At 39.2% G+C, this 26,002-nt stretch overlaps 1 protein-coding gene across 5 annotated transcripts in view; it reads left to right on the forward strand.

Annotated features, from left to right (window-relative positions):
• LOC104363994 (amyloid beta precursor protein) overlaps positions 1-26,002 on the forward strand; it is a 220,877-nt gene that overhangs the window by 109,994 nt on the left and 84,881 nt on the right. For all 5 annotated transcript variants that reach the window (XM_042789042.1, XM_042789041.1, XM_042789044.1 and 2 more), the window contains exon 6: positions 16,968-17,170. In XM_042789042.1, the coding sequence (XP_042644976.1) occupies positions 16,968-17,170 (203 nt within the window). The remainder of the gene's footprint in view (positions 1-16,967; positions 17,171-26,002) is intronic.

Raw genomic sequence — 26,002 nt, forward strand, 5'->3', positions numbered from 1 at the left:
ATGGTCAGGACTGTTTGATGCAAGAAACCTGCATCAGGCAAAATTGCATCTTCCACTTTGACACCTTCAGGCTTTTCTCTGACTTGTGCTTCCAACAGCTGTCAAAGTGTCACAGTTTATAACCCTTTCAGTGGGATTTGTAAACTACCCTTTGGACTGTTGCCATGTCACTTCTGTGTATTTCATTTAGATTTTGATTGGACTATGTTCTCTTAGAATAAGAAATAAATGCAGATCTTGTTCCAACTGAGACAAATTTGCTTTTTTTTCATCATATGTACATACACACACAAGATAGATACATAGATCTGTCTCGCATACCTCTTACCTATCTATGTATCTTATATTTTATATATACCTATATATGAAATACATAGATATAAAAATTTTCTTTCATATATCTGATCAAAAATTCCTGAAGTATTTTTAATAGAATAGCTCACAGGGGTGTATACAGACTAGTTCTGTTTGTAAGACAGATACCCATTTATTTCCGTCTTTTCCATGTTTGTCACTGAACATTTAATTTACTATTCCAGTCTGTTTTGTTCTTCATAAGGCAGCTTAATATCTGAAGAGATGAGTTCAAGAATAACTTCATAAATTTTGTATCCTCTAGGAATAGGAACTGTAATTGCATTTGAATCCATTTCTGAAGTTCCAAGCAAATACTGATAGGTTTTTTCCCTCCCCTCCCATAGAAGTGCATGCAAAAGGAAAATAAAAGGATCCTTTTATGGGGCACTTGTACTTCAACTGCAGATGAAGAGTCAAGCAATTTGTAGTTCTTTTACACTGTCTCACTCATATTTCTTGCTTCCCAGCTGCATTTAAACAATGTGTACTGGAGCCAGAAATACTCTTGAAATTTAATCATATTAAATACTCAGTTCTTAGGCAGCAGTAGGTGGTAGTTCAATTTGTCTGTGTGTATGTATTCATACATATATCAGCATACGTTTGTGTGTATATAAATATATATATGCCTTAGTCCTAAACTGATGGTGAGGGAGGAAGGAGGAGAAAGGAAGTTGAAAAGTAGGGGGACACTTTTCTAATGCTAAATTCCCAGTATTTTCTGCTATTAAAGCCCCTCTGTTTGAAGGGCTTACTAAAGTCTACATTTTTCACCTTACATGGGTCATCTCACACTGACAATGTTTGCTTCATCCTGGAGCCTTCCAAAGAGTTTAATATCCCCTTGAGTATATGTACATCCTCAGTGTGACACTGCGTGAAGGGAAGAGAAGGCGCTGGTAGATTGTGCACGGGCTAACCCCAGCCCCACTGCCCAGCACCTCTGTAGCAAAGACCTCTGTCAGAGCAGGTTTGTGTTCTTAATGGAGCCCCCTCTGGGCAGGGAGGGGCTATGTTATTAGCAAATCAGTTGGGCAAAGTGCCCATCAAAGTATTTTCCTCACTTGGGAATTGTGATAGCTTTTACTTGGGTCAGATCAACTGAGCGCAAGTTGTTGCTGTCTTCCAGTTGATGGCTTTTAACGCACACAAGGTGCGCTGTGGGTCATGAGACACATGCTGTTCTTTTCAAAGGCAGGGCTCTCCCTCATTCTGGGGTGTTCTTGTGTTTGCTTTGCCAGTCATTTTTATGCCCACTGCTACAAGTACTGGAAAACACTCTTGTACATGCAAGGATATGAAAAGTAGAAGATACCAGCTGGTCCTTTAGGAGAAGCATTTCATGATACTACTCTACCACAGGCTTCTGGTGGGAATTCCACAGCATTCTTGTTTCTGCAGTTCCTGTGTTGACTTTTTTACCCATTTCTACCCCAAAGTCACGATTTCTGGGTAAAACTAGTTGCCAGTACCACATGAATACTTCAGTAATTGCTCTTCTATATTTTTGTTTTGTTTTGTTTTGTTTCATTAAGATCTAGGTTTTGTTCTGTTGTACAAATAAGGCCTTTTAGGTGCTTTTGCCATCCATATCTCAATGTCTTCAGTATTAAGAGTTGCCAAGTAGTCCAGCTAGAACAATAACCCACTCCCCACACCTAAGCAGAAACCAGTCTGCTGTAAATGACCCCAGCTGCAGGATTTTGTATTCCTTGTTTCTCATGTCTGGCTATGGAGCCCTCTGCTCAATAGCTATGGATTTGTCTCTTACCCTACCTGTGCCCAGTACTGCTCCTGGGGAGCAAAACCTCTAGGCTGGCTGCTTCACGCTCCCATCTCTGTAAAACGACAGTGGAAAGTGTTAGGCCCAAACCCCCATCAGTGAATGGTGGCACGGTGATGGCCGTGTGCCTCAGCACAGGGGCCTTCAGAAGGGCTGTGGCTGCTTTAAGACACACGAGTCAAAGTGAAGGTGACATGTTTGAGGTAGAGGTGCCAACCTGAAAAGCATATAATTATATCCTCATTTCTTAAAACTCCTGTTGTGACAAAACAGAATCCAACAAATGTGTGGTGTATTTTGGACTAACTTTATATCTCAAATTATCCCAATCTAAATTTTAAAATATTTGCATTTACAATTTTGAATAGTTACAGGAAACTATTCATTTTGTAAATGTCCTTTTCCAGACTGTGGTGTGTTTTTACCCCCAACAGTTGTCTGTGGAGCACTGCGTGTTCTTTGTTTTGTTGTGGGTGTTTTCTTCTGCACAGGAGGAAGCAAAGCTCAGCAGCATGTTGTATCCATGCCATCGGAAGGCATGTGGAGGCAGCTTGGGCTGCAGTGCTATCACAGACAGATGTTCTTCCTACCTGGTATCTGACCACCACCTGAGTCTGGGAGTAAAAGGATGTGGCTTGCCTTGTGGTGGTGCTTGTTGTCAGTACTTGGGGAAAGGAGGTAGGCTGTATTTTGGTGATGGGTGTGATATACCCCCCTTTTGTTCATGAAGCCAAGAGGCAAGTTCCACCTGTGCTTTTGAAATCGTGTCATGTCATGCTCGTCCTGAAATAGCATATAACTCTTAATAAGAGGTCACGAGCATTTTTCAGCGGTGGCGGTCCTTGCTGTTATCCACACCTTTAATTAAAATTTACCTTGAAGAGTGCCTGAGGGACAGCCAGATGCAGGTGCTGGCTTTCAGTATAGCTGCAGAGCTCTCCCTGCATAGCTACAACTCAGTCAAGTGACCTGCAAGCTCTGGCTGCCCTTGAGACTCGGCACAGCCTCGTGGCCCTCCTGCCTGTACCTGGGCATTTGCTGTAAGCTTTGGTGTCCTTGATGTTCAAGGTTGAACATCTTTAGGAGGGATGGTCAAGCTGGAAGCTTCCAGATTTTCTGCGTCTACATCTCTCTCATACGTGCCTCATCTTTCTGTCACTGTGCGTGAGACCTCCCAGGTTCTCCTTCCCACCAGAGAAACTGGCTACTGTAAATTTCCTTCTTTTACAGAGGAAAACTGAGGCACAGTAAGTCTCGCTGTTGAGGTTTATATAGAAAGCTTTTCTTTCAGTCCCGTGGCTCAGAAGCAGAAGACAGTTTCTTGCCTTCAGCCAGGTCTCATTTTTCTAAACAATCTGAATATATTTTCAAGGTCCAAAATAGGAGATTTAATTTCTCATTGTTTTTCCCTCAGCAGGTTAAGCCAAATTAATTTTGTCTGTTTGGTGTATAAAACATATGTTCAGGCTGATGTAATGATTGGGTAGTGTTGTAAATGATGCATTGTAGGGAGAAGTGTATTTTATAAGGGTTTGGTTTACAGTTTCTCATAAACTTCTTCCAAGCAAAGTTTTATGGTTTGTTTTTACTTGCCATTAGGATAGTTAATATGGTAGGTTTTTACTGCAATAAATAATCCAAAAGGGTGCAGTTCACTCTGTGCTGATAATTAGGCATCTGTGAAGTAGAACTAAAATAAATGTGCTATATAGCTTGGTAATCAAGTTGTTCTCTGGTTTTGCAACCCTGTACCAGACTGAGTTTAAGGATGAGCGCTCATCTCCCAGATACTGCAAAAAAAAGTAGTTAAAGTGCCGTATCCTTTTTGACTCTATAAAGAGCTTTTTTTTTGTCAATGGTATTTGGAAAACTTTTATTAATTGCCTCCTCCAACTCTAATTGAAGAAATTCTGAAAGGCTTTTAAAACTCGTAAATTTTTTCTAGGGGTGCAAACAGCATTGTATATGTGCCTGTTATGCTGAATTGTTTCCAGGTGACACCCTAATGCTTTTAATTATGAGTCTTGTTCTAGCATTTGGGGAAGAGGAGTCACAGGGGCCTGACAGAATTGCTTTTGAGTAATTTGTTAGAGATCCTCACTTGACATGGAGGAAGCATACATTTAATTTCTTCAGCTTTCTAGATCTTTTTATGTCTTTTATGACTTAAGCTGTACAAAGATGTCAACACGTGTTTTGCTTAGTGTCCTACCTTCAGAAATGTCTGCGAGTTAACCTCAACATCAAATTAGTTACAACTGGGATTCCCCAGAGTGCAGTCATTAAAACCAGCTCTTACAAGGTGTGTTTAAATTGGCCATGGTCATATAGTGCCCTGACCTGATGTAACAACACACTGAGTTCTTGTGGTATGTCACGCTACTGCCTTGACACAAAGTAGGTAGACAGGCAGTTGGGTTATCTGCCTGTGGCACATGTTTATGAAAAATGCCTAAGTCTAAATAGTGACACATAAGCAAATAAATTTAGTAGTGTACAAGGGTCAGTATAAGAATGTTAAAAGTCAAATTTAATGGTGTTTAGTCATTTCTACACTTGGGAAATTCTCTTTCCTTTTGCAAGTGTAGCTTTGACAAGCTGCTGCATAGTTCCCTTTGTCTGGGTCTCTGCGTGCCAGAGCAGTGGGAGAGCTAATGCAGGCAAGAGTGGGGAAGCTGTTGATGTTTTAATTGTGAAAGCAGGGAAACGCTACAAACAGCATGCCCGTTGTTTAGTGTTCTCTACGTTCATGGTGTTCATTATTGACAAGGACTATCCAAAACATGAAATCCCCATGCCCTATTTCTCCCAATTACATGTCCCTGTGTTCCTCTCACCCTTGTTTTTCCCCTGCCCATCTCTTCATCTACCCCCAGAAAATGTATTTGGAAATACAGCGCTGAAAGAAGAGCCTCTAGGGGATTGTTTGACCCAGGTGTATTTCTGGCCACTGCAGATTAATTGACCAGGGAGAAAAGAAAAAGTAACCAAAATGTTATAATCTTCCTTATCTACTGCTCTGATGGGTACTTTAGGCTCTTTGGCATTTGAACCGCATCCAACATGAAGAAAAAAATTGGCAAAACCAGGAGGATTAAGGTGATGGTGTTGAATGCATTGCCTTCTCCCATTTCGAGAAGAGGTTTCTGTGTTGCATCTTCAGAAAGCCTTAATGATAGGCTTTCAACCCCGGGTGGTCAACAGAGGGTGTCCTTCGTTTGAGTACGCTGCAGGGAGGCTGGCTTCTGGCACCTGGACTGAACCCCTGCTGCAGCCCTGTGGACCCTGGGCTGCCCCCTGGAGTCCCCGTGCCGTGGGGAAGCGCTGCACGGCTGAGGAGTCAGGCCCTGAACGGCGTCTGGATATAGGGTGTTGTTGATGCAGAAATCAAGGCAGGGGGGTGGCAGATCTTTCTGAGAGTCTTACTACTTCTTAAATCCTTCATTGCTACCTGTTTCTTCATACTTGTACCTAGTATGTAGTGACACCGTGTTTCTTGACCGTTCTTCCCTCCTCCTCCTTCTCCCCCATTGTTCTTACTGTTAATGTTGTCTTGCAGCACTGAGTCAAAAATCTGAGACTTGATTTGAAGTCCAGTGCTGAGTCTAAAAGATTTGCCTAAAGAGCGTAGAAATGGGATATCTAGAGTCCTTTATAAGTTTTTGTTATTCTAAAGCTAAAAAAACTGTTATTGCTCAAGAAAGAAAAAGGTGTTGAGGCTAAATTCTTTATTGTAAACATGCTTACTGAAGGAAAAAGAAAATTAACATTTTGTCTCTGAGTATTCATCTGTTTTCATGCCATCTTGTCACTCATGTTAAAACAAACAAGTTCTTGTTGATGTAAGCTTTCTCATTAAATTGGAAAGTCAGTTTCTAAAATTTCAGTTAGAAATGCTTCAGTGGGAAACTCCTAAATGATTCTTTTTTTAAAAAAAAAAAGCAATCAATCAATAAATAAATAGATAAAAAAATCTACACCCTACTTCCTGAGTCATTGAGCTAGTGCAGCTAAACCAGACATGAAGCTGGACAAAGGGTCTGTATTGCAGGTTCTGACTTAGAAGCAGGGAATTACTTACATTTGGATGGATAAAAAGATTTCCCTTTATCCATACTGTGCAGACTGAGCTGTAGGCTGTTCATACCCTTGAAAATTTAAGGAAAACCGAAACTTGTGCCAGCAGTGGTATGCCTATTGCAGTGGCTCAGGGTCTGCTTGGTGTGAAGCTCAGTCATCTGTGACACAGGAGCAGGGACAGGCGCAGCCAGACACGGTGTTCTCATCATCTGTCCTAATACAAATTGTTCATAATTGGGAATCAGTGCCCTAAAATGAGCACTAGGAATTACAAACTTGCTTAGTTTTTCTTGCTTTTTTTCCCCTTCTCTGAAGTTTGCCACAGTATAGGTTAACACCAATTGTTAAAATGGGTAAATTTTGCACTACATGAATTGTCCACCTCTAAATTGGTATTTTAGAGAAACTGAATTCATTTGGGGAGATAGTGTGGAAGGTGTTCTGATTTTTGCAATATAATATTGCAGCTAATTGGTTCATATCTTCTTGGGTTTTGTAGTAGAACTGTTAGAACCTCTAAAGTGCTTCATGCCTGTTCTAAAACATTATTAACAGTACAGCTTATCTAAGAACTTCTGTGTTTTTATAAGTATTTTAATGATAAAACCTAATTGCTTTTTTTCATAGATTAAGCTAAGGCACCACCAAATTGTAGGCATGATGTTACTTCTTATGTTGAATAACTCCAGAAGTGTTTCATCCTATTCACATATTTTATATGCTATTACCATATTCTGTGTCTCACATTCTTACATTAATTGGGTTTGTCTCTCATGTTAGCTGTTACTCAGTATTCGGGTAGTTCATGATATATTTTTAATAACGGTTTTTTCCCTTTTTAACACAGAGGTTGTTAAAATAAAATTTGTAAAGCATAGAAACACCAGAGCATTAATGACTAGAAAGACTGGTGAGCGTTGGATTTCTCCTTAGGACAGGTAAAGTTAGAATGGAACTGATGAAACAGCGCATTGCTTTGAGAGGTAATTACAGCAATGCTGAGCTGGCAAATCCAATCACCATTTGAGTATAAAGCATTAACTGAAATGATGGATGAGGCTGTGGGTGGAGAGAATTAATCTAATTGAGGAAGTGACGAGTAGAAGATAGCCAGGCTTTCATGACCCCTGATGAAAGCAGTTTGCTAGCTGTGCAGGCTACCTACATGACTTAAGTGAACGTTGAGCTTGTTTCAAAAGGTTGATGGCATCAATACTTGCATATTTAGTAGAAGGTTGACTTGCAGAGAAGGGCTACATTTTTTTGACCTCACAAAACAGAGTCATTGGCTGCCCTGTTTACCTTAATAGGCAAAAATTATATAATCAAAATTGTTAAGTTGTCACTTGTAATGACTTCTGATGAGTGAAATGTGGGAGAGGAAGGTTGCCTATATATGTTCATGTAGTAATCAACTCAAGAAACTCTTTTGATATGTCTGTGAGATGTTCTGAGAAGTTCTTGTGACATCGTGATATATACCACCCATTTCAAGTGCTGTACTATTTATAATGCATGAAAAAATGGAAAGTGAGAAATTGACAGCTGGGTTTTCGAACACGTACTGTCACACCAGCGTGACTGTGCCGGTGGATGCATAGCTGGATATCCCACCATAAAGTTCCCTAGCAGTTCCTGCTCTGTTTTACCTTTCAGTGATACATGTAACCATTTTTGTGATATGTACTAGAAATAAGAGCTCAGCATTGGGATGGTTTGTGGAAACTTAAGAATTCCACCTCTTGTGAGGCTGTGTTATTAACAGTACAGTATAGTAAAGCATTTTCTGTAGTAAGTACTTATTTATTTTGCCTTCTAACAAAGGCTACACACTTGGAATGCATGGATGAAACAGCAAAAACATATAGTTGTGGTTTTTTTCCTGACAGAAAAGATTTCTAGTCTTGAATGCAAATATTTTGGCTTTGGTTACGTGATGACAAGCCATTTCTTCATGTGGGATCTCTATTTTGATCACTGCTGAGGAGAAAATAATGCTCAAATTGTGACCTGAGTATAGAAAAAAAGGTTAAAACAGTAAAATGGTGACCTAGAAAACTGGATCTGTGCTTGCTTCTGCCATGAAGGTCTTCTGCTGGGCTTGGCATGCTGTGGCCACTATAGAAAGCTTGGTACCAAAGGTGGTTATTTTTCCTTTGGCTGCATGAATGGAGGTAATCTGCTCTGCAGAAGTTCTGGCCTCTTGCAGCTGCTGCTGGTGACATCTGTATTTAAAAAGTTTAAGATGTCACATTCTCTGAAAAATCTTTTCCAGTTACTTAAATTGAACATCCAGGGGTATTACATGCTTCAGGGTGTTTTCTTTTTTTTTTTTTTTTATTTGCTTTCCCGAGTGTAAAACAAAGTTATTCTTCCAGTTTTACCCTGTTGTTGTTGTGTGAGGGTACCAAGACAATGAGTTCCACAAACAAGGCAAGTACTGTGTTTGGTACAGAGTTCAGACAGTCTGCCTCAGATAAGCTGTAGGATAACAGGTTGGACAGAGAGATACTGAATAGTCCATTCTCATTATGACAGAAGTTTTGTGGAAACAAACGTATTGTAACAGATCCAGATTTTTCTGCTGATTCTCAAGTTGGTGGAAATAAGGCTGTGCAGGTGACCTTCACTCTGCCCTCTTTCATCACATTCAGTCTAAATGCCTTTCTGATGTCAGGATTTTGAATTTAATATTTATTCAGTGTCATCAGACTCACAGAGCCTGATTTTGTGTGTTTGCAGATATGTTTAGTTTCCTAGTTTTTAAATTTGTTTAGCAAAAATAAGCAAAGTGAGAAAGAGTATGGATTAAATGCATTATTACTGTCCTTTAAAAATTATATACTTCTTGCTGAATCCTCCATCTTCCAAAGAAAACTGTCAGAACAGTAACACCACCAAAGGCTTTGTTTGAGAGAGAAAACTAAGTCAGTTTTGAAAAAGTATTCTTGCATATCCGTCAACAGGTACCTTCTGCAAATGCAGAAGATCAAATGCTACATGGTCTTGTACACCCGTCTTTTTAAGCAGATCAGCTGTGGAAAGAAATTTCAAATGGTATAAAGTATACATTCTTTTTTACTTATGGAGGAAAAGATAAATGTATCTGTTAGAGGGAGGAAGGCAAGGAACGTGTGATTGGTTTTTATAAATGTTATATTTAAAAATTAGATTAAAAGATTTTTAGCGCAACTTTTCTTTTTTTTCTGTCAAAATTAATGAAACCAGGTACATTTTTTGGTATTGTTTTTTTATAAAAGGTTAAAAAAATACAGTAAAATGAGACAGTCTGAAGCACATAATTGAGTTGTTTGATAAGTTCTAAGAACTCAAAAGCAGCCTATGTGACACTTCTTGAAATAGCTTATTTCAATTTTTTTTTTTCTATTAGGAAATGTGAAAATAAACATAATTGCAACCTCTTCAGTAAAGGGAAACAAAAGGGAAAATAATTAGAAGTGACAAAATGATTGTCTGAAAAATGCTAGATAATATGAATTGCTCATCCCGATTTGCTGTCTTAATAGGTGTTTATATGTGTTCGAATATCACATTATTTCTTCTTATGAGATACCTGATTTACTAACCTAGTATAATTCAACCCTAATGAAAATAGCCAAGGCAGTTTTTAAGCAGTTAGTGCTTTTGGTCACTTAACAGACAGACTAGAAACTTTATTGCTAAGGTACCTTGTGGATCAGACTTTCAGTTCTGTAAATCACTGTAATTTTCCAGACTTTGATGCCAATAATCCATTTAAAAGATCAGTTATGTAGGCTGGAGGTCTGGCATAATCTTTTTCTTTCCTGGCTCTGTGTCTAATCTCACAACTGCAGTGCAGTTTAATTCTTGTCCTGCTGTCCGTTCCCAGTCCCCCCATACTTTAGGAAAACAGACCTTTTTGGTATAACTCACTACTCCTAGACTTTCAGTGTGAATGCTGGAATCTTCATTTCACAGTTGGTTTTGACTTCCTTTCACCTCTTCTACCCCATACAAAATTACTTTAATAGTTTGTGTTTAAATTTACTACCTGGATACTCTGTTTTACATAGTATACTCAACTTAGTCTTGAAGTTGGCTATTGTACCAAAGCCATGGTTAAATCACAGAAGGTACAGTGAGGTAGATGCTCGTGTGCCAGAGTGCACTGTTGGCTTAGTTTCTAGCTTTAAGTAGTTCCTGTGTTGATTCATGTTTGCTTAACAACGCCATTCAGAGGAGTGCAGTGGGGGGATCAAACCCAGTTCCTGAGAAATCTCGTCTTTAAATCAGAAGAACTTTTTCTAGCAACAGGGTTTGGAAAAATGTTAGGTGGAAAATACCTCTGATCTGCATGTTTGTTGAGGGAGAGTTTGGTTCCTTGCCTGTTAGCTTTCTGATTTGGTTTTAACCAAAAGCCTGGTAATTAGACCGTCTCAGATGCACTCATCTTCTTATTTGGAATCCAAGCGTGTGTCCTACTCCTGTAATTTGCTCTGTGTTTCTGTTTTGCATTTTCTTTTAAGGCATTAACTCTTAAGGCATGTAGAGTTTCACAGTTGAATCTGTCCATTTCCACTCCCACAGTTAAAGAACTTTGTGTTCTGGAGCTTTCCTGTACACGGGACTAAATATGTATCTGTGCTCATCATTAATCTTATGCTGGGTGCAAAACTAGACCCAGTCTGAATACGTGACAATCCAGTCCCATCACATGTTTCCTGGAGTTCATTTGGTGGAGCTGTAGCGGGATGGAGTTTTTTGTGCTTTTGAGAACCTGAAGCACAAGATGCTGGAAACTGGGATGATGGCACCTGCAGTAGTAAAGGTTATGGATGCATAAATTACTATTAGCTTGGCCTGTTAGGCTTAAAGAGTACAGGCTGCAAGTTATGTGCTGCAATTTCTTCTCCTATGTGAATTCCTACAGCTGTCTAGAGCCAACATACATGGCCTTGCTCTCTGTAACCAGACAGTGGCTTGTTGCAATTCAGTTCCTCTCCTGGAATTAGCTTTGCCCCAGCTATTCGCTCAGGCTAAGTGGCTGGTAAAAAACACAGTCCAGATGGAATTTATTTGCAATAAAATATAGTTGCAGAGTGTAGTGAATATCCAGATATTAAAACATCTGTCTTGAATGCTTTTTCATTGTTTTTCACCTAGTGAAGGAGTATATGTTTTTGTTCAAGTTACATGGTAAAATCATGATTTAAATACATCCAAATGGATGAGCATTTATTGCTGACAAAGGTGAGTCACTTCCCAAAACCAGTAATTAGTCTATAGTTATTTGTTATCCTAAATTGAAAGCTTTGCCACATTGTTGTCTGAAATAATAGTTGCAGATGGAAACCTCTTAAAACATAGCTTATGCTGCAGCTCCATGAGTTCTGAAACATCATTAGGAAGAAAAGTCATTGTTCTTGTCATGTATATTTTGCGTCTGTTTCTGTTGCAGGTTATTGGAATATGGAATGGCAACTTTAATTTGCTAACATTTTATTTCTTGAACAGCAGGATGTAACTGTTTTCCTTCACTTTCCTTTACTTTTCCTTCGGTTTTATCTTCATAAAGTAACAGGATGATGCACTTTTCTGAGTGAAGTGAATAAATAATACATTGCTGCCAGCCCTTACTTCTGTGATGGACTGAGAAAATATTAGATATGCATTAGAGATCCATGATTTAAACATTGCTTGTAATGATGTGCCTTAGGTGCATGTTAGCAGGAACTGTACAGTGGCATGTGGTTTAAAACCAGAAATATGCCTGTTGGAGTGGTTGGTATGTGTCTGTTGGAGTCAATTACCTCTTCAGGTTGCCTGGAACTCCAGTGTGTCTGCAGCATTAGAAATATAGCTGAAACCAACAACTTCACATATCCTGTTTCACCACACAAGGGGGCATAGAAGATTTGTATTTATGACCTAGTGTGCTACTTGGGCGCTCAAGGGAAGTGTCATTTCCATGATAGGGTGAATGGATTTTAATATCCCATATGTGAGGAGGTAGAAGTGGAAGGTTCAAAACCATGATGACCTCTGTGTCCACCGTGAAAGGAAAGTGCCAGACCTCCTTGCCAAAAGTCTCCACTGACAGGAGACTGAGATATACTGGTGTCGTGGGGGGATGGGGTTTTGCAAAGTATTTTCATGGCTGCATTCAAGCCTAACAATTTATTCACCTCTGATGTTTACTGCTGAACTATTAAATTCAGGTGAAGATAATATGGCTTTACAAATCTGTGAAGTTATCAGTGTATCCTGTCACTGGCACCACTAAGCTAAGGCAAAATGTCAACATTTTCTTGTAAACAAGACACTGCAGTCTGTGGTGCTAATAAAGTGCTGGCTGGGATGGTATCAAGGGAATATACAGAAAAAGCTGTCAAGGTGTTGTGGTTCCAGGAGAAACAAGACTTGAGTCATACCTGTTTACCAAAGAAGGTAAAACGTAATAATAATACTAGGAAGTAAGCACACCTGGTATTATTACTAAATAAAACTCCAAGGCTTCTCAGAAAAATGCCAGTATTCACATTCACTTGGTAGTAAACCTTTGTTTGAAAACAGTGGATGTAAACTGATTACTGAGGTGAAAGGTGTGCTGCCTGGGAAACAGCACTGTGATGGTGCTAATTAAGAAATGTGAATGGTACCGGAGGATTTAGCATGACAGAGAAAATAGCCCTACACACTGCACAAGAGAGGGGTTTGTCCCCCTTTGAAAGGCTGATACTTTATTCCAAATTTTGAAGTATAAGTTTATTCCCTTCTCTGTTGTTCTCTATCATCCCTCTTGCATGCATACTCTTTGAAGAGCCAGGATGATAACAGTGGTTAAATCCAAGGAAACCAAGCATTTTTCATGTTTCTTACAAGACGATGTACCTTTTCTAATACCAAGAATATGTGAAATCCACCCACTGTCTTTGTTTGCAACAAGATGTAGCATTGTTTATATTAAACCTGTGTCTTCAAGCATCAGGCTCCGAGTCCCCTGCTTACTGACAAATACTGGGGGATCTCCTCCTTCCCCCTGGCTCCTGAGGAGTGCTGCTAAGGAGCTTGCACAGTATTGTTGCTTTTCTCACACCTTTCATAATTGCAGCCTCTGAGAAGTTGTGGTTGTCAACTGTTTGCACTGCTGAGCGTGGTTACTGTGGTATGGATTCTTTGGAGTGTGTGACTTAGCGGGTAGCCTTGATCTCTAATGTGAAGCTGTTGCTTTTGTTACTGTTAGGCCTTGCTAGGATACACCCCTGCCTGTTGTGTATTCATGCTGTTTGGTCTGTGATATGGTGCGGAACAGCCGAGCACAATTAAGCCACCAGAATAATGACAGTCCAGTTAGTTTCTGGTATTTGGCTTCATTCAAGAAGAAACTTGTTATGAGATCATAAAGCACTTCATCTCCCCATCCCCTTCTCTTTGGAAGACACTACTAATAGGGAAAGAGACTAACTCATCTTTTTATAAATCAAAATAAAAATAAAACAGACGGGTAAATAATTACTTTTAGAAAAAGCCTGGAGTGCTTCTTTAGAACCTGAGTGTAGCTTCACACTTCTTACAATGAGAGTTTTTAAAACTTATTAAATAGGGAAATAACCTTCTAGCGCCCAATTTCAGGCATTAATTCTGTAAGTAGATAGGAAGGCTCTCACTCCGATTTAGGTATCTAAATCTGAGGTAAAGCCACTTTTATTTTCATTGTTCCTTTTTCTTGAAACTTGCAATAAAATATAATCCTGTGAAATATGACCCTTGTGACTGAGTCTTGCAGAATATGTTGCTAGCAGAAATACTATCTTTCTAGGAATGACCAGAATAGTAGAAGGCATATTCCAGTACATTTTTGTGCAAGCTATTGAGAACATTTTCAGGGGCCTGTTCCTGTTAACTGTTGTAGTCTTCCATCACTTCTGGCATTTTTTACCTTCTCACATACCCAGTTCTTCATTGGGCAGCAAGTCATAAAGGGGATACAGGTGGAAGCTGCCCTTAAGCATATATATCTGGTGAGGTACTGGAGAGGAAATCAGTGCCCACTGTAATGGTGGGCATAGCCAGACAATAAACACAGAGAATTGTCTTCTTTCATCCTGCACCCTGCACTGTCACACATCCCCCCCCCCAAAAAAAAGGTTGGCCTTGATGCTGATAATTTCCCAGCAAAATGCTGTGAACTGACATAGCTTTTGTGTAGCTAAAAACAGATGGATGTTGGGTGCATGCATACAAATTATTTTGAAGTGGCTTTCCATGTGACTAATCGACTTTCCTTTGTTTCATTAGGTTGCTTTTGTTGTCCTTTTTTAACTTTATGAGCTTGCCAGTATCTGATAGTGATCATTCTGGTGAAAGGAAGAGGAAAAATAATAGCACTTTTTTTACAGCATGCTGTGTTTGTAGCTTAGGTGAGAGAAAGATAGAGAGCAGCTTTCTCTAATGTTGAAAGGCATATGGTGTCTGATGCTCTTGATCAAAATCAGCATGTCTGATACTCAGCACACATAGTTTAAATGTCTGTAGCTAGCCAATACTAGAAGCACCTTAACCTGGAGATCAGAAGCAGACACTGAACTTGGAAATCCACCTTAGTCTTGCAGTTGGAATGTGATAGTGTACATATAGCATTTATTTCATGCTCATAAAAAGGTGAACTACTTAGTAAGAAAAATAAAAACATAAGAAATCTACTGTTCAAAAAGGAGTTGCTAAAAGCAAAGTATAAAACTTCAGACATACTGAAATTAGAATGGCAGGAGAAGACCACACAATGGAGATGGTGAAATTTCTAAGCCAGTTCTTTGAAATCAATAAATTAAGAAAATAACCCAGTGGTTTTATGCCTGTTTTTCAGTCTTCCTCCTCTGCAAATAGAAACTGATCATCCCTTATTCAGACTCCTCTGCAAGTTAGCTGTTACCCCATCCATTTGTATAACCTACCTGGGCTTGAAAGCTTCATTATTACTTTAAGTCTCTCTTGTTTCAAATATTTTTGGGAAAAAGGAACAGGAGATACATTCTTGTTTGTATAGAGAAAAGACTTTCTCCTAATACAGTCAGGCTTGTGGCATACAAGATTTTTATCAATACATTTTTTAACTTCTTAATGCCTTATGAAGAAAGATCATACTGTCCTCCTTTTTGCTCTGAGTTCACTTTCAAAATTGTAGTAGGCAACCTTTTATGAAATGAGATACTACAGGCTTGGTCTCTGAGATGAGCATGAGCTGAAGCTGAAAAGGTGATAACTTCGCATGAAAGGCTGTTCAAGCTTATGTGATGCCGTGAAAAAGATGCAAAACCACTTGTGTATGAAGGTGACAAAAAGTCACTGCATGTTTGAATGTTTAAAGGTCATTTACTTATTAGTAGTGAATTTCAAGTAGAAGATTAACAAACATGACACCTTGCCACAGCTGGGCATCGAGATCGGAAGCTGTTGAGAAGTAGCAGTGAACAGTAGCTGAACATAGATTTTTTTTGGCCTCTTACTTGTGTATCATTCAAAATTAAGAACGATGGCAGAAAATTCTTGACATACTAAGCCACCAAATACATTTGATAGTCAACTATGGTATTCCCTCCTATTGTCCCAGACTGATTAAAGTCCTGAGGATTTTAGGCAGCTATATAAATTTAAAGCACTATGATGGATAACAAATGTTTAGCCCAATAGTTTGGGGTTTCTTTGTGGCCGTAGGGGTGCTTATGTTGCCATCCTAATACACGTCGGTACCGTGGGTCTTTTATGGAGGCCTTACACGTCTGCTGTACAGTGGTGCTGGCAGTGCCAGTAGTGCCAAGCATCTGAGCTGAGCCTGCCGTGCTGGACGGCTGTGCGTGTTGGCCGAGACATCAGCCTTATCAGGAAAACTGTGTGGCCTTCACCTCTCCATCAGTGCTGCTGTCACACAGAAGACCAAAACTGAGTCCTCTCCTTCTCTGAGTGTTAGATCCTGAAAGGCGATGTTGTGGCCACTGTCTGCTTTGAGATGCCAGAAAGAAATAAAACCTCAAAGATGAAAACTAGCTATAGTCAGCTGAAGCATGAGTTGCAGCATCACGTGCGCTGACTGCCTCTGTCCTGTCCTTTGTGAAAACAGACAGCCCTGTGTGCTATTCCTGCAGAAGTGGCTTTTCCGCTCACACAACACGACTTAAGAACAGAACAAAAAACTCAGCACTGTAGACAATTCTGGGTCAGTTCACACTTGGTAGTCCTCTGTGAACAACATGCGAGGTAGTCCACAGCGAGCCTCTGAGTTAGGTGTCTCCTGAGTGAGAAAGTCCTGAGGAGCTCTCTCCTTTCCATGTCCATATGAACTGAGTGCATTTTGAGCTAATTAGAGCTTCTTTCAAAATAAAAATTGATTTGTTGACGGCAGTATGCAGCAAGCACATTTGGAGTGTTATTCAGCTGTCAAAACACAGCATTGTTGATGGGGATTCTTTTTCCATCCCTGTGCAAAAGGAGGAGCTCCAGTCTGGCATCTTGCTAGTTTTCTCACTGCATTCCTAATGTTGACTTTCATTGTTTTTTTAGCATTTCTGATTTCTTAGTCACTGGGATGTTCCAGAGTTCTGGATTGCTTCTTTTTTATTTAAAGGGGAGGGAGATGGAGAAACAGGTACTCTTGGACTTGTACAGGTACTAACAGGACTCTTGTCTTTCCAGAGTTTCTGAATAAAATGTTCTCGTCACTTTGAAATTGTTTTGTTGCTGACACATCATTATAATTTTCTTTATTTAGTGATGATAAGGTAGTAGAAGAACAACCAGAGGAAGATGAGGAGCTAACCGTTGTGGAAGATGATGATGTTGATGATGACGATGATGATGGTGATGAAATTGAAGAGGAGACAGATGAAGAGTATGAGGAGGCAACTGAAAGAACTACCAGTATTGCGACCACTACTACCACAACTACAGAGTCTGTGGAAGAGGTTGTCAGAGGTAAATTCATGGGAATTTAGCTTGGAGCTGGAAAACTGATCCTGCTGTTTTGCGTGTTTGCCCTTTATGACAAAAAATGTTCCAAACAGCAAAATATCCTAAGTTTGCAGCATTGTTATGCTTTGTCTTCTGTAATTCACACATTGAATCCCCTCTCTTTTCCCTTTCCCTTTACAAATATTCTTTGGAGGTGTCTGTCTATGAAGTGTGGTCATTATGTATGATGTGGATGGAAGCAGAAAGCTTGGTTTTATTTTAAAGTAACTTTAAAGACTGCCATATGTAGCAAATAAAACAGGAAAAGTATGTATGTGGGTTATCATGTGCATGTGTTGCAGAAGGATAGAGAATGTCAATTCAAAGCAGGAGGTAGCACTAGCTGGTTTGGCATCTTATGTTAACAGTAGTGATTAGTCATTTTGTGTGATTTCTGTTAGATACCTGTTTCCAGTATTTCTACATGAACTAGTAATTCAGTATAATTGGGTGAATTTAGAAATAATTGTGCAGAAAAATTAATCTAACTAATGAGTTGTATGGGGGGGGTTAACTCTTAATTTCTACAATTTGTTTGTCATTAAATTCTGTAGTTATTAACATGACTGCATTTTAAACTTCAATTTTTACCCTAGTCCATGGACAACTTAGCAACATAAATGTTTTCAATTTCTCCTGCGTTACATATTTGAATGAATTATCCTCATATTTCTATTTTAATAAGTACAATTCTATATGGTGTAAACCATGGTAAGATAGATGCTGGTTTTTCTACACTGCTTGCATCTTTGCCAGTAAGTGCTGGAGATGATGGCAGAAAATGAAATTAAAGGGTGCAGTTGAAAAGAAAGGAGTTGGGGCGTATGGGAGGCAGAGGAAAAATGGTAGCGATTTGGGTGGGTTGTAAAAAGAGGCAGAAAACATCTGGCCTGGCTCCTTCCCTTTCCTCTCCCCTTGCTTTCCCACCCCCTGCCTCTGGGGATGCTTAGGACTAAAGTGCCACATTTTGCAAGTGGCAGCAGCCTTTTCTGTGGAACCATGGTGCTGACATTTGGCAGAGCAGGTACAGAGTGGAAGGCTGCTGCCTACGATTCATCACACACTGAGGACAGAAGGTGCCCAGGGGATACTTTGGAAAAAGCAGTTACTTCATTTACCTTTTTTCTGTTCGGTCTGTGTGCAGATAAGCTCACTAATAAATAGCGCTTGCAGTTGCAAATGTTTCTTTATAAGGCTGGCAATGCAGTCTTGTGTGTTTCTGCCTTATATAACTGTGTGGAGTGTTTTGCTCAGTTATTGGAGAGCCATTTCAGTGAGGATGGGGTGGGAGGAGATTATGTTTAAATCTTTAAACCAATTAAATATATTTCCATATGTGAGCTTTCACCACCTGGGGATAAAATGCCCTGTTCCTGCTGGTAAATGAATACTGAGAGAGAAAATAAAAAAAGAAGTACATTTGACTTTAATGGGATTTTGGATGAGTGGAAATGAGGACAAATTAGGTAGAACGTGTTTCTTTACTCAGGTTGACATTTCAAAGAAGTTAAGATGTTTAGCCTTCAGGAAAGTAGTGTATAATAAGAAGAATGTAAAATACAAAAGTGATGAGGTGAACTATTGAAGCCTCTTTTTAAAAATCCTTTAGCAATGTATGCACTTGCTAGCTGATAATGAAATACAATTGTCCTGTTTTTCCCAAGTCTAAAATTTCCCACTGTGGGTGACTGTGACTGAAATATGTGTTGCTGCAAGTGAGGTGAGGGCAATCTGTTACCAGTACAAGTTTTCAGTACAGTACTGCCACAGCCCTTTGGGCTTTCTGACGTCCAGCTCTCCTGAGGCAGAAAGGGCACCAGGACTGTCCCTGGGTGTGTGTGACTGGTGTCTGACAGAGCTGCACTGTGCAAATTGCTTGCTTATTTGTAAATGTAGAAGTGTCCAAATACCTTAAAGCCATGGCCCTTGCTTTTACTTCCCTTCCTGCACCTGAGAGAAAGCTTCCTACAGGGCCCCTGTCCTCCTGATGTGACCAGCAGATCCAACATAAGAACTTCTGTGGTGAGCATCTGCTGTTGTCTTGCTGTTGCAAGCAGAACAGTTTATTGCTGTCAGTGCAAATGAAAGAGGCAGAGGTACCTTGTAGATAACGTGCATATTAAAAAGTGGTCCTGGGGAGATACCTTGAAAGCCTTTCCAGATGGGGTCAAATGTTGGAGCTTCGTTTTCATGGACAGGAGCTCTGCTCAGGCTGCTTTTCCCAAACATTACTAAGTGCAGTTCATAAAATGTGTCCTAGGATGCTCTTCACAGACGCTTTACAGCCAGTTTTATGTATGCTTTATGAAGCTGTAACTAATACTATGTCATTAACATTAAAGAGCACAGAGAGTGGGTTTATTCAATTTGAGCGGAGTTGCTTTTCATATGTGAAATCAACAAAGTTCAACTATTCTAAAACAGTAAAATAGAATCCAATTGTGGACTGGTACTGAGCTCTCTCTCCCCCAAATCAATGGGATGATTGCCGTCAACCATAAATAATTAAAGAGCACAAATGTAATGTTATACTTTAAAGACACTTAAGCCATTGTAGCACCAATTTGTCAGGCAATTTTATTTCTATGCATATTTTAATGAATCGTGATCAAAATAGCAATAGCTGGACTACTTGCAAACACATTTCCAGTGAAAAGGAAGTTAGTCTTGCCTAGAGAATGGGAGAGGTCATTGTCAGGAGGACAGTCTTTTCATTCAGTTTCTGCAGCAACCGTATTTTTATAAGCTACAGTGTTTATTCAAAAATGTGAATCAATTTTTTCCCACTTTCCAGTATTCACTTTCCTGCTTTTTGTGAAGGACCATCTCTACTCTCAGTTTGTATGAAGTAGGGCAGGAAACCCAGTTAAAACTTTCAGATATGCTCTTGCTGGAGTTCATAGGTTAAAGCCAGCCAATTGTGGGTCTGAGGTTGCAGGGATCCAAAGAGTGAAATTAAAGTCAAGTCAACATTTTTCACCTTTGGTCACTGGGAGATGTTATCACTGAATTTGTGCTGAAGAAAGCGTGGCTTTTTATGAAGCCCTGAAGGAAAACAGAGGCTTTTGACTTTTGTCTCTATGCGGAGAAGGGGAGGGAGGTGACTCTCGCTGGTCAGGGTTTAAGCCCGGGAGCGGTTTGATTTCTGCTGTTGTCGCAGTGTTGCGGTTGTTGCAGAGCTGCTCCCGAGGCATCCAGGTTCCAGGTGATTCTTCCAGCGTGTGACCTAAGAGAGCAGGAGCGCTGCTCCCCCGTCATGTGCAGTTGTTTGGGATTTCGTTTCTGGTCTCCTTCAGCACAGCAGGTGACGGGAAAAAATCAGTGTCTCTTGGCGTACAGCAAAGAATAAGCAATTTCAGCTTTGTGCTTCCCAACAACATAGCAGTCTATCAAATCTCCTTTAAAGGAGAGCAGGGGGTCAGCGCAGCAGCCTGGTAGAAAACACTTGGCAGCTTCTTCGCATATCTATCAGCAGATGCGGGGGATTCATGGGTATAAGCTTGACCTGCCTCGTCTAGCATATAATGTTGCCCTTTAGCAATTGGTTTTGCTTCCTCTAATTCAGCTGGATTTCTTCAAACAGTTAGGAAAGAATTTAAGCAGTGCTGCTTGACGTGACATTTTAACTGTGTTTACAATCAGGAGTTGCAAATGAGAGACCATATGCTTGTTTCCTAGGAAGAGAAAAGTAGCCTGTTGTTTGTATGGTAGCTCTTAGCTTTATTGATCTAGCATGGGGTTTTTTGCTGAAGATTTTTATGTCTAAGAGACTTTAAATCCATTCAGTGACAGCTACCTTCTATTCTAAGGCAATGGAGGTTAACCCTAATTGTTAGACATATCAGGTGTAAATTTGGGGATAATATTAGTAGCATATGCTAGATTAATTGGGCAGTTTTTCACCCTCCATAGCTTTGCCCCACTTTCTTCTTTGAAAGGTTATTATCTTTCTTTTAAAGTAGTAGTTCCTTGTTCTTCATTTGCTTCAAGACTATGCAGTATGCTTTAGCTGGAAAGTGATAATGTGTGATTGTATTTCATATTAAGAAAACATCCATATGTTGCTATTATGAATAGTACACATTATGAATGATAATCTACTCTAACATTTGAACAAGAGCTGATAAAATTAACCCAGTGGATTTGCATTAAAATAGCTGATAGATTTTAATTAGACATTATAATTTAAAGCACAACTATTCCACAGTAATATAATACTTAAAGATAAATTGCCATTAGAAGAAATCTTTTTTAGAATCTAGTAATCTTGTTGATGGAAAAGTAACATAACTATTTTGGGACAAGGGCAAAAGTACTGAAATACTAAATTCAGTAATAGTGTTATTTTACATAAGGTTGGAGGGTGGTTTCATTTGAACTATATCCTGCCAGAAGAAATCCCCCAAGAATCTGTTTCCCTAGAAAAAATGTCACTTTACTATGAAGCGATAATTAATTGAATGTTTTGTTTTGCTATGTAAAAAGTCTGGAATGCACTTTTGGGCTAATCCTCATATTCTCTGTTTTACCATGTTAGCATAATCACAATGTTATATTGAAATTATACCTTTTCTAAAATACACGTAAGTTAATGAAGTTTTATTGACCTACATTTAAAATCAAGCTGTGCTTTTTGTTTGAGTGCTGGCCATCGGTATTAACTGTATGGTACCTTGGTTGAAAATGTAGTTGTGTTGTGCACAAGTGAGTAGAAAAATGTTTTTTCATGTATTTGTTCCACTTCAGAATTGTAAGGCTTTGTATTCTATCCAAGTATACAATTAATTTTTTTGTGTGTTCCAAATATCCCTCTCCAGTAGGTTAAGAATAAACATGAGAGAGAAATTCAATATTAATTGCACAGGATGGAAATTACCATTTTAGGGCATTTAACAATTTTAGAAGAGCTGTTCTTCAGTATTGCATTTAGAAGTTATCATTTTGCTTTTTTCTTTTGACTTTCTCTGAAGAAAGTATTTTAGCAATTGTGTAGCTTGTGCACCAACTTTACTCCTATAGTATGTGCCAGCTTCACATCTGTCTTCTCCTAATTCCAAAATCCTCTTCTGAAATTAGCTTTTGGCTGCCTCTTCTAACCATATACTCAGAATGAGGAAGTTTTGTTTCAGTGAAATTATCTTTAAATATTCCCTTTTGATTATTTCACTGAGCAAAACAGTATTGTGCCTCTTTGGAACATGAACAATATAACTGAAAGAGAAAGAGAGTGCATTTACCCTTCTCTAATTTTTCTCAGATAGTTAAAAAATGGAGACTAATATAGATACATGTGTATTAATATCCTCAAACTGTAACTCTCAGTTCCTGTAGACATGGAAGCCAAAATTACTCCAGCTGTCATATTTATACTAGTGCATAATAAAGTGGAGCATATGCCTCATGGTATATCTGAGAGGTTTATTCCTTTGGCTGATTTGCATTAATCGATTACTCTGTTCTTTAGTGAAATATAAATGGTAAAATAGAAGATTGTGATCCCATGTACTTAAGCAGCTAAGTGATTTAGGTCTTTGTTTAAGACTTGTCAGGGTCCTGCGGGATTATGAGACACAGTTGAGCTGACAGTAGCACAGAGAAAGCAAACACATACCAGTGCTAGTGAGATTGTTCATATCACCAGTATGATTTACGTGTATGTACTTGACAGTATCAACTTCAAACTTGAAGGACTGGTCATACAGGAAGAGTTGTCAATACATTTTCCATTATGATGGCTAAATTAAAGCACTTGTAATATTTATAAGCCAGCATGATAGCATCTTTCTACTGTAGCATTAAGGTAAAGAGGTTTTTCAGAGGTGTAAACTGAGCATAGGACCCATCTTCCAAGACAGGTCAGAGTTGGTAGTCTTAACTCCTACTGTTTGTCCTTTTTTCCTAAATCTCTTAAAATTTAATTTCTGGTTTAAGGTTTGGGACTGACTGGGGCAGCATTTAAATGAGCTTAGTTCTCATGATCATGTAAATAAATTCAAATCGTGGAAAAAACTACCGAGTAGCCTTGATGTTTACAGCGATAGAAGTATGTAAATGTAGCTTTTATTCCCTCTATTCTGCCCCCCCCCCCCCCCCGAGGTTTAAATTTTATTTCACATTCCTACATTGAAAATGTTGGTGTTCACAGTGTAAGTGTTAGTCCCATGTGGAAAAAAGCATGGAGTTGAGATTGGAAATAAAGCAATTATAATTTCACTTTGATTTAAAATCATTTTTCTTCAAGCAACAGAAAAAAAAACAATTTATATGGTAATGACAAATTTTAAAATGCCATTCAGAATCATATTTGATATTTCCCTCCGAAAAAACTGATCATCAAAAGTATCTAAAATGTTTGCACATAAATTCTAATTAGCTCTACTTACAGCATTTTGGTAAATGAGTGTTTGTGGAAGTACTTTGTGTAAAGCCACTATAAATCAATGTCCACATACTTGAACACTGTGTATCTCCTAGGGTGCTGAAGTCTGTGCTTTTCAAAGAAAAAATAACACAGTCAGTGCTGATGTTTAGTGTAACTGATTAGTTTTCAGTATATCACTTCAACTGTTGATTTAAAAGCAAATCAAAAGGCTTTGCCACAGCACTGTCTTTCAGGAAACAATATACCTGCTTGGTTAGGTGCAACTCTTTTTGCATCGAGAGGCTGGAATAGTATGAGAAGTTTGGTATGGGGAAAATTGAATTGTACTTCCCTGATTATCTCAAAAATAATTTGCTTTATCTAAGGTTTCAGAGAAGGAAGGTATTGGCAACTGTAATCTTTGGTTTGGGGCACAGAAAAAATGAGAGAAATTTTACTGTTGAAGAAGGATGGTTTGAAAACTGTAAGCATCTGAAAACAGAATGTAGATCGCTTATGAACCTGGGTTGAGGCAAAGGCTTGTTGTCTTCAGTATTATCCAGTCTCATGGAGTCAAAGGCAAAAATGCATCTTTGGAGACGAGGAGGATGAACAAGTTCCTGAAACAAAGAAAGCTCACTGTTAACACTGTATTGGATACAAATTACTTGTGGTATCAAGTAAAATTGGATTACACGGTGGGAAAAAGCAACTCATCTTTTAATCAGTTCTCAGCAACAAGATTAATATATGAAGCAGAGACAGCTTTTAATTTTTTGATGAATCATTTAGCAGTGTATGCTGCCTGCCTGCTGCTAATATCTCTGAAAATACCGTAGCTCATCCATCATAGGCATTAATTGCTACGCTCAGTAGCAGTGGAAGGGGAAATGGTATTTGAATTAATAGCCCAAGAAAATATGTTGCATTTCCCATCTCTGCACTTCATTTCCCCATCTTCTCAGATGAGGTGGTACAGCTGAGGATCAAATGTGGTGGCCTTTTTCTCTAAGGTCAAGTGATGGGAGCAGCTGGCCCACCAGCAGGAGCAATGGGACCATTTCCCAGGCATTGAAGCTGGTTTAAAAATGCACCTTTGCCCCGAAACAGGGGTGAGGGAATGCACAGAGAGCAGGCGGTGGTGGACGGTGATGGTGGCACTGTCAAAGAGATGACAGCAGCGAAAAGTTTCCTAGCCTGGACCAGCAACGCACTTCCCTTAAACTGAGCAATTCTGAAACTGTAACACAGAGCATTTTCCCCTCTCTTGGTTAATCTTCATTTAGGTCATAAACTGTTTGCACAGCAGACCATTTCTCTCTGCGATGAAATAATTACCGTTTAGGTCTTGCCAGTGTGCAGGCTGGAGGGAAGGACGTCCCTCCACTGCCCTGCCCTGTCACCGCCAGCCTGCTGGGAGGTGACAGGTCAGGCAGGAGGCAGGTCCCTGGGGCTGCAGTGCTGCAGGCTTGGTCTTTTTAATATGTTGCCTTGTGGTTTCCTGAATGCTTGTTCAAGAGAATCTTCGTGTGTATAAATTACTTCAAAGGTCCAATTGCTTGTTATCACTGGCATCAGTTATTTGATGGGCAATTAGCTTTGCTTTTGGACATTTAAAAAAAAAAAAAAAATCTCTGCTGCTCTTTCTGTGAGAGAGGTACCTACAGGAAGTTTCAGATTAAATCTGTGAATCGTTCCCACCCTGATAGCCCTTAACAGTGCAAAACTAAATACATCAGACTTTATAGCAGAGCTAATATTTTGAGGGAAACGTACAAGGCACTTACAGCATGGGTAGAGGTCAGCCCATAGGCAACACTGACTAAAAAAAAAAAAAAAAGCTGATTTGTTGAGACCTTTGTGTTTTTTGAAATGACGTTTCCTGTCAGCAAAAATTCTCTTGATTATACCTGTCTCTTTAATGTCAAGAGTCATTATTCATTTTTAGTTGACATGTGGCAGCTCTGTCAAGGCTGTGCAGAGTTAGTTTTGTGTGAAGATTTGACTGTATAATTGGATGGCAGGGCTGGATTTGATTTTAAAATAAATCAGAAGAAACACTTGTATGCTAAATATGATCTACAATTAATCATCTGGTAGTATACAAATAATTGTAATTAATATGTTGTACAATTAAATATGCTTATTTTGGGTTTTTTTGAAGTAAAAAAGCCCTAGTATTTCTTCACGCCCTGCTGTTCCTTTCCCCCTAATTGCTTGGTACAAAATTGCAACATTTGTAGCACATCCTTGAGGGTTTCATACACTTGGATCTGTTTCTCTTAGACTAAATGTGCGCTCCCTAAAATTGATTCTTGACTTTATTTATAGACAAGGTATGTGAATATGTTAAACACATGTAAAATTATACCTATATTATATATTTAAGGAAATCTATGTATACACTGACTGCCAATGAACATAAAATCTGTTTA

Source organism: Tyto alba, unplaced genomic scaffold, assembly GCF_018691265.1.
Source record: "Tyto alba isolate M040663 unplaced genomic scaffold, T.alba_DEE_v4.0 Super-Scaffold_14, whole genome shotgun sequence".
Classification (NCBI taxonomy): domain Eukaryota; kingdom Metazoa; phylum Chordata; class Aves; order Strigiformes; family Tytonidae; genus Tyto; species Tyto alba.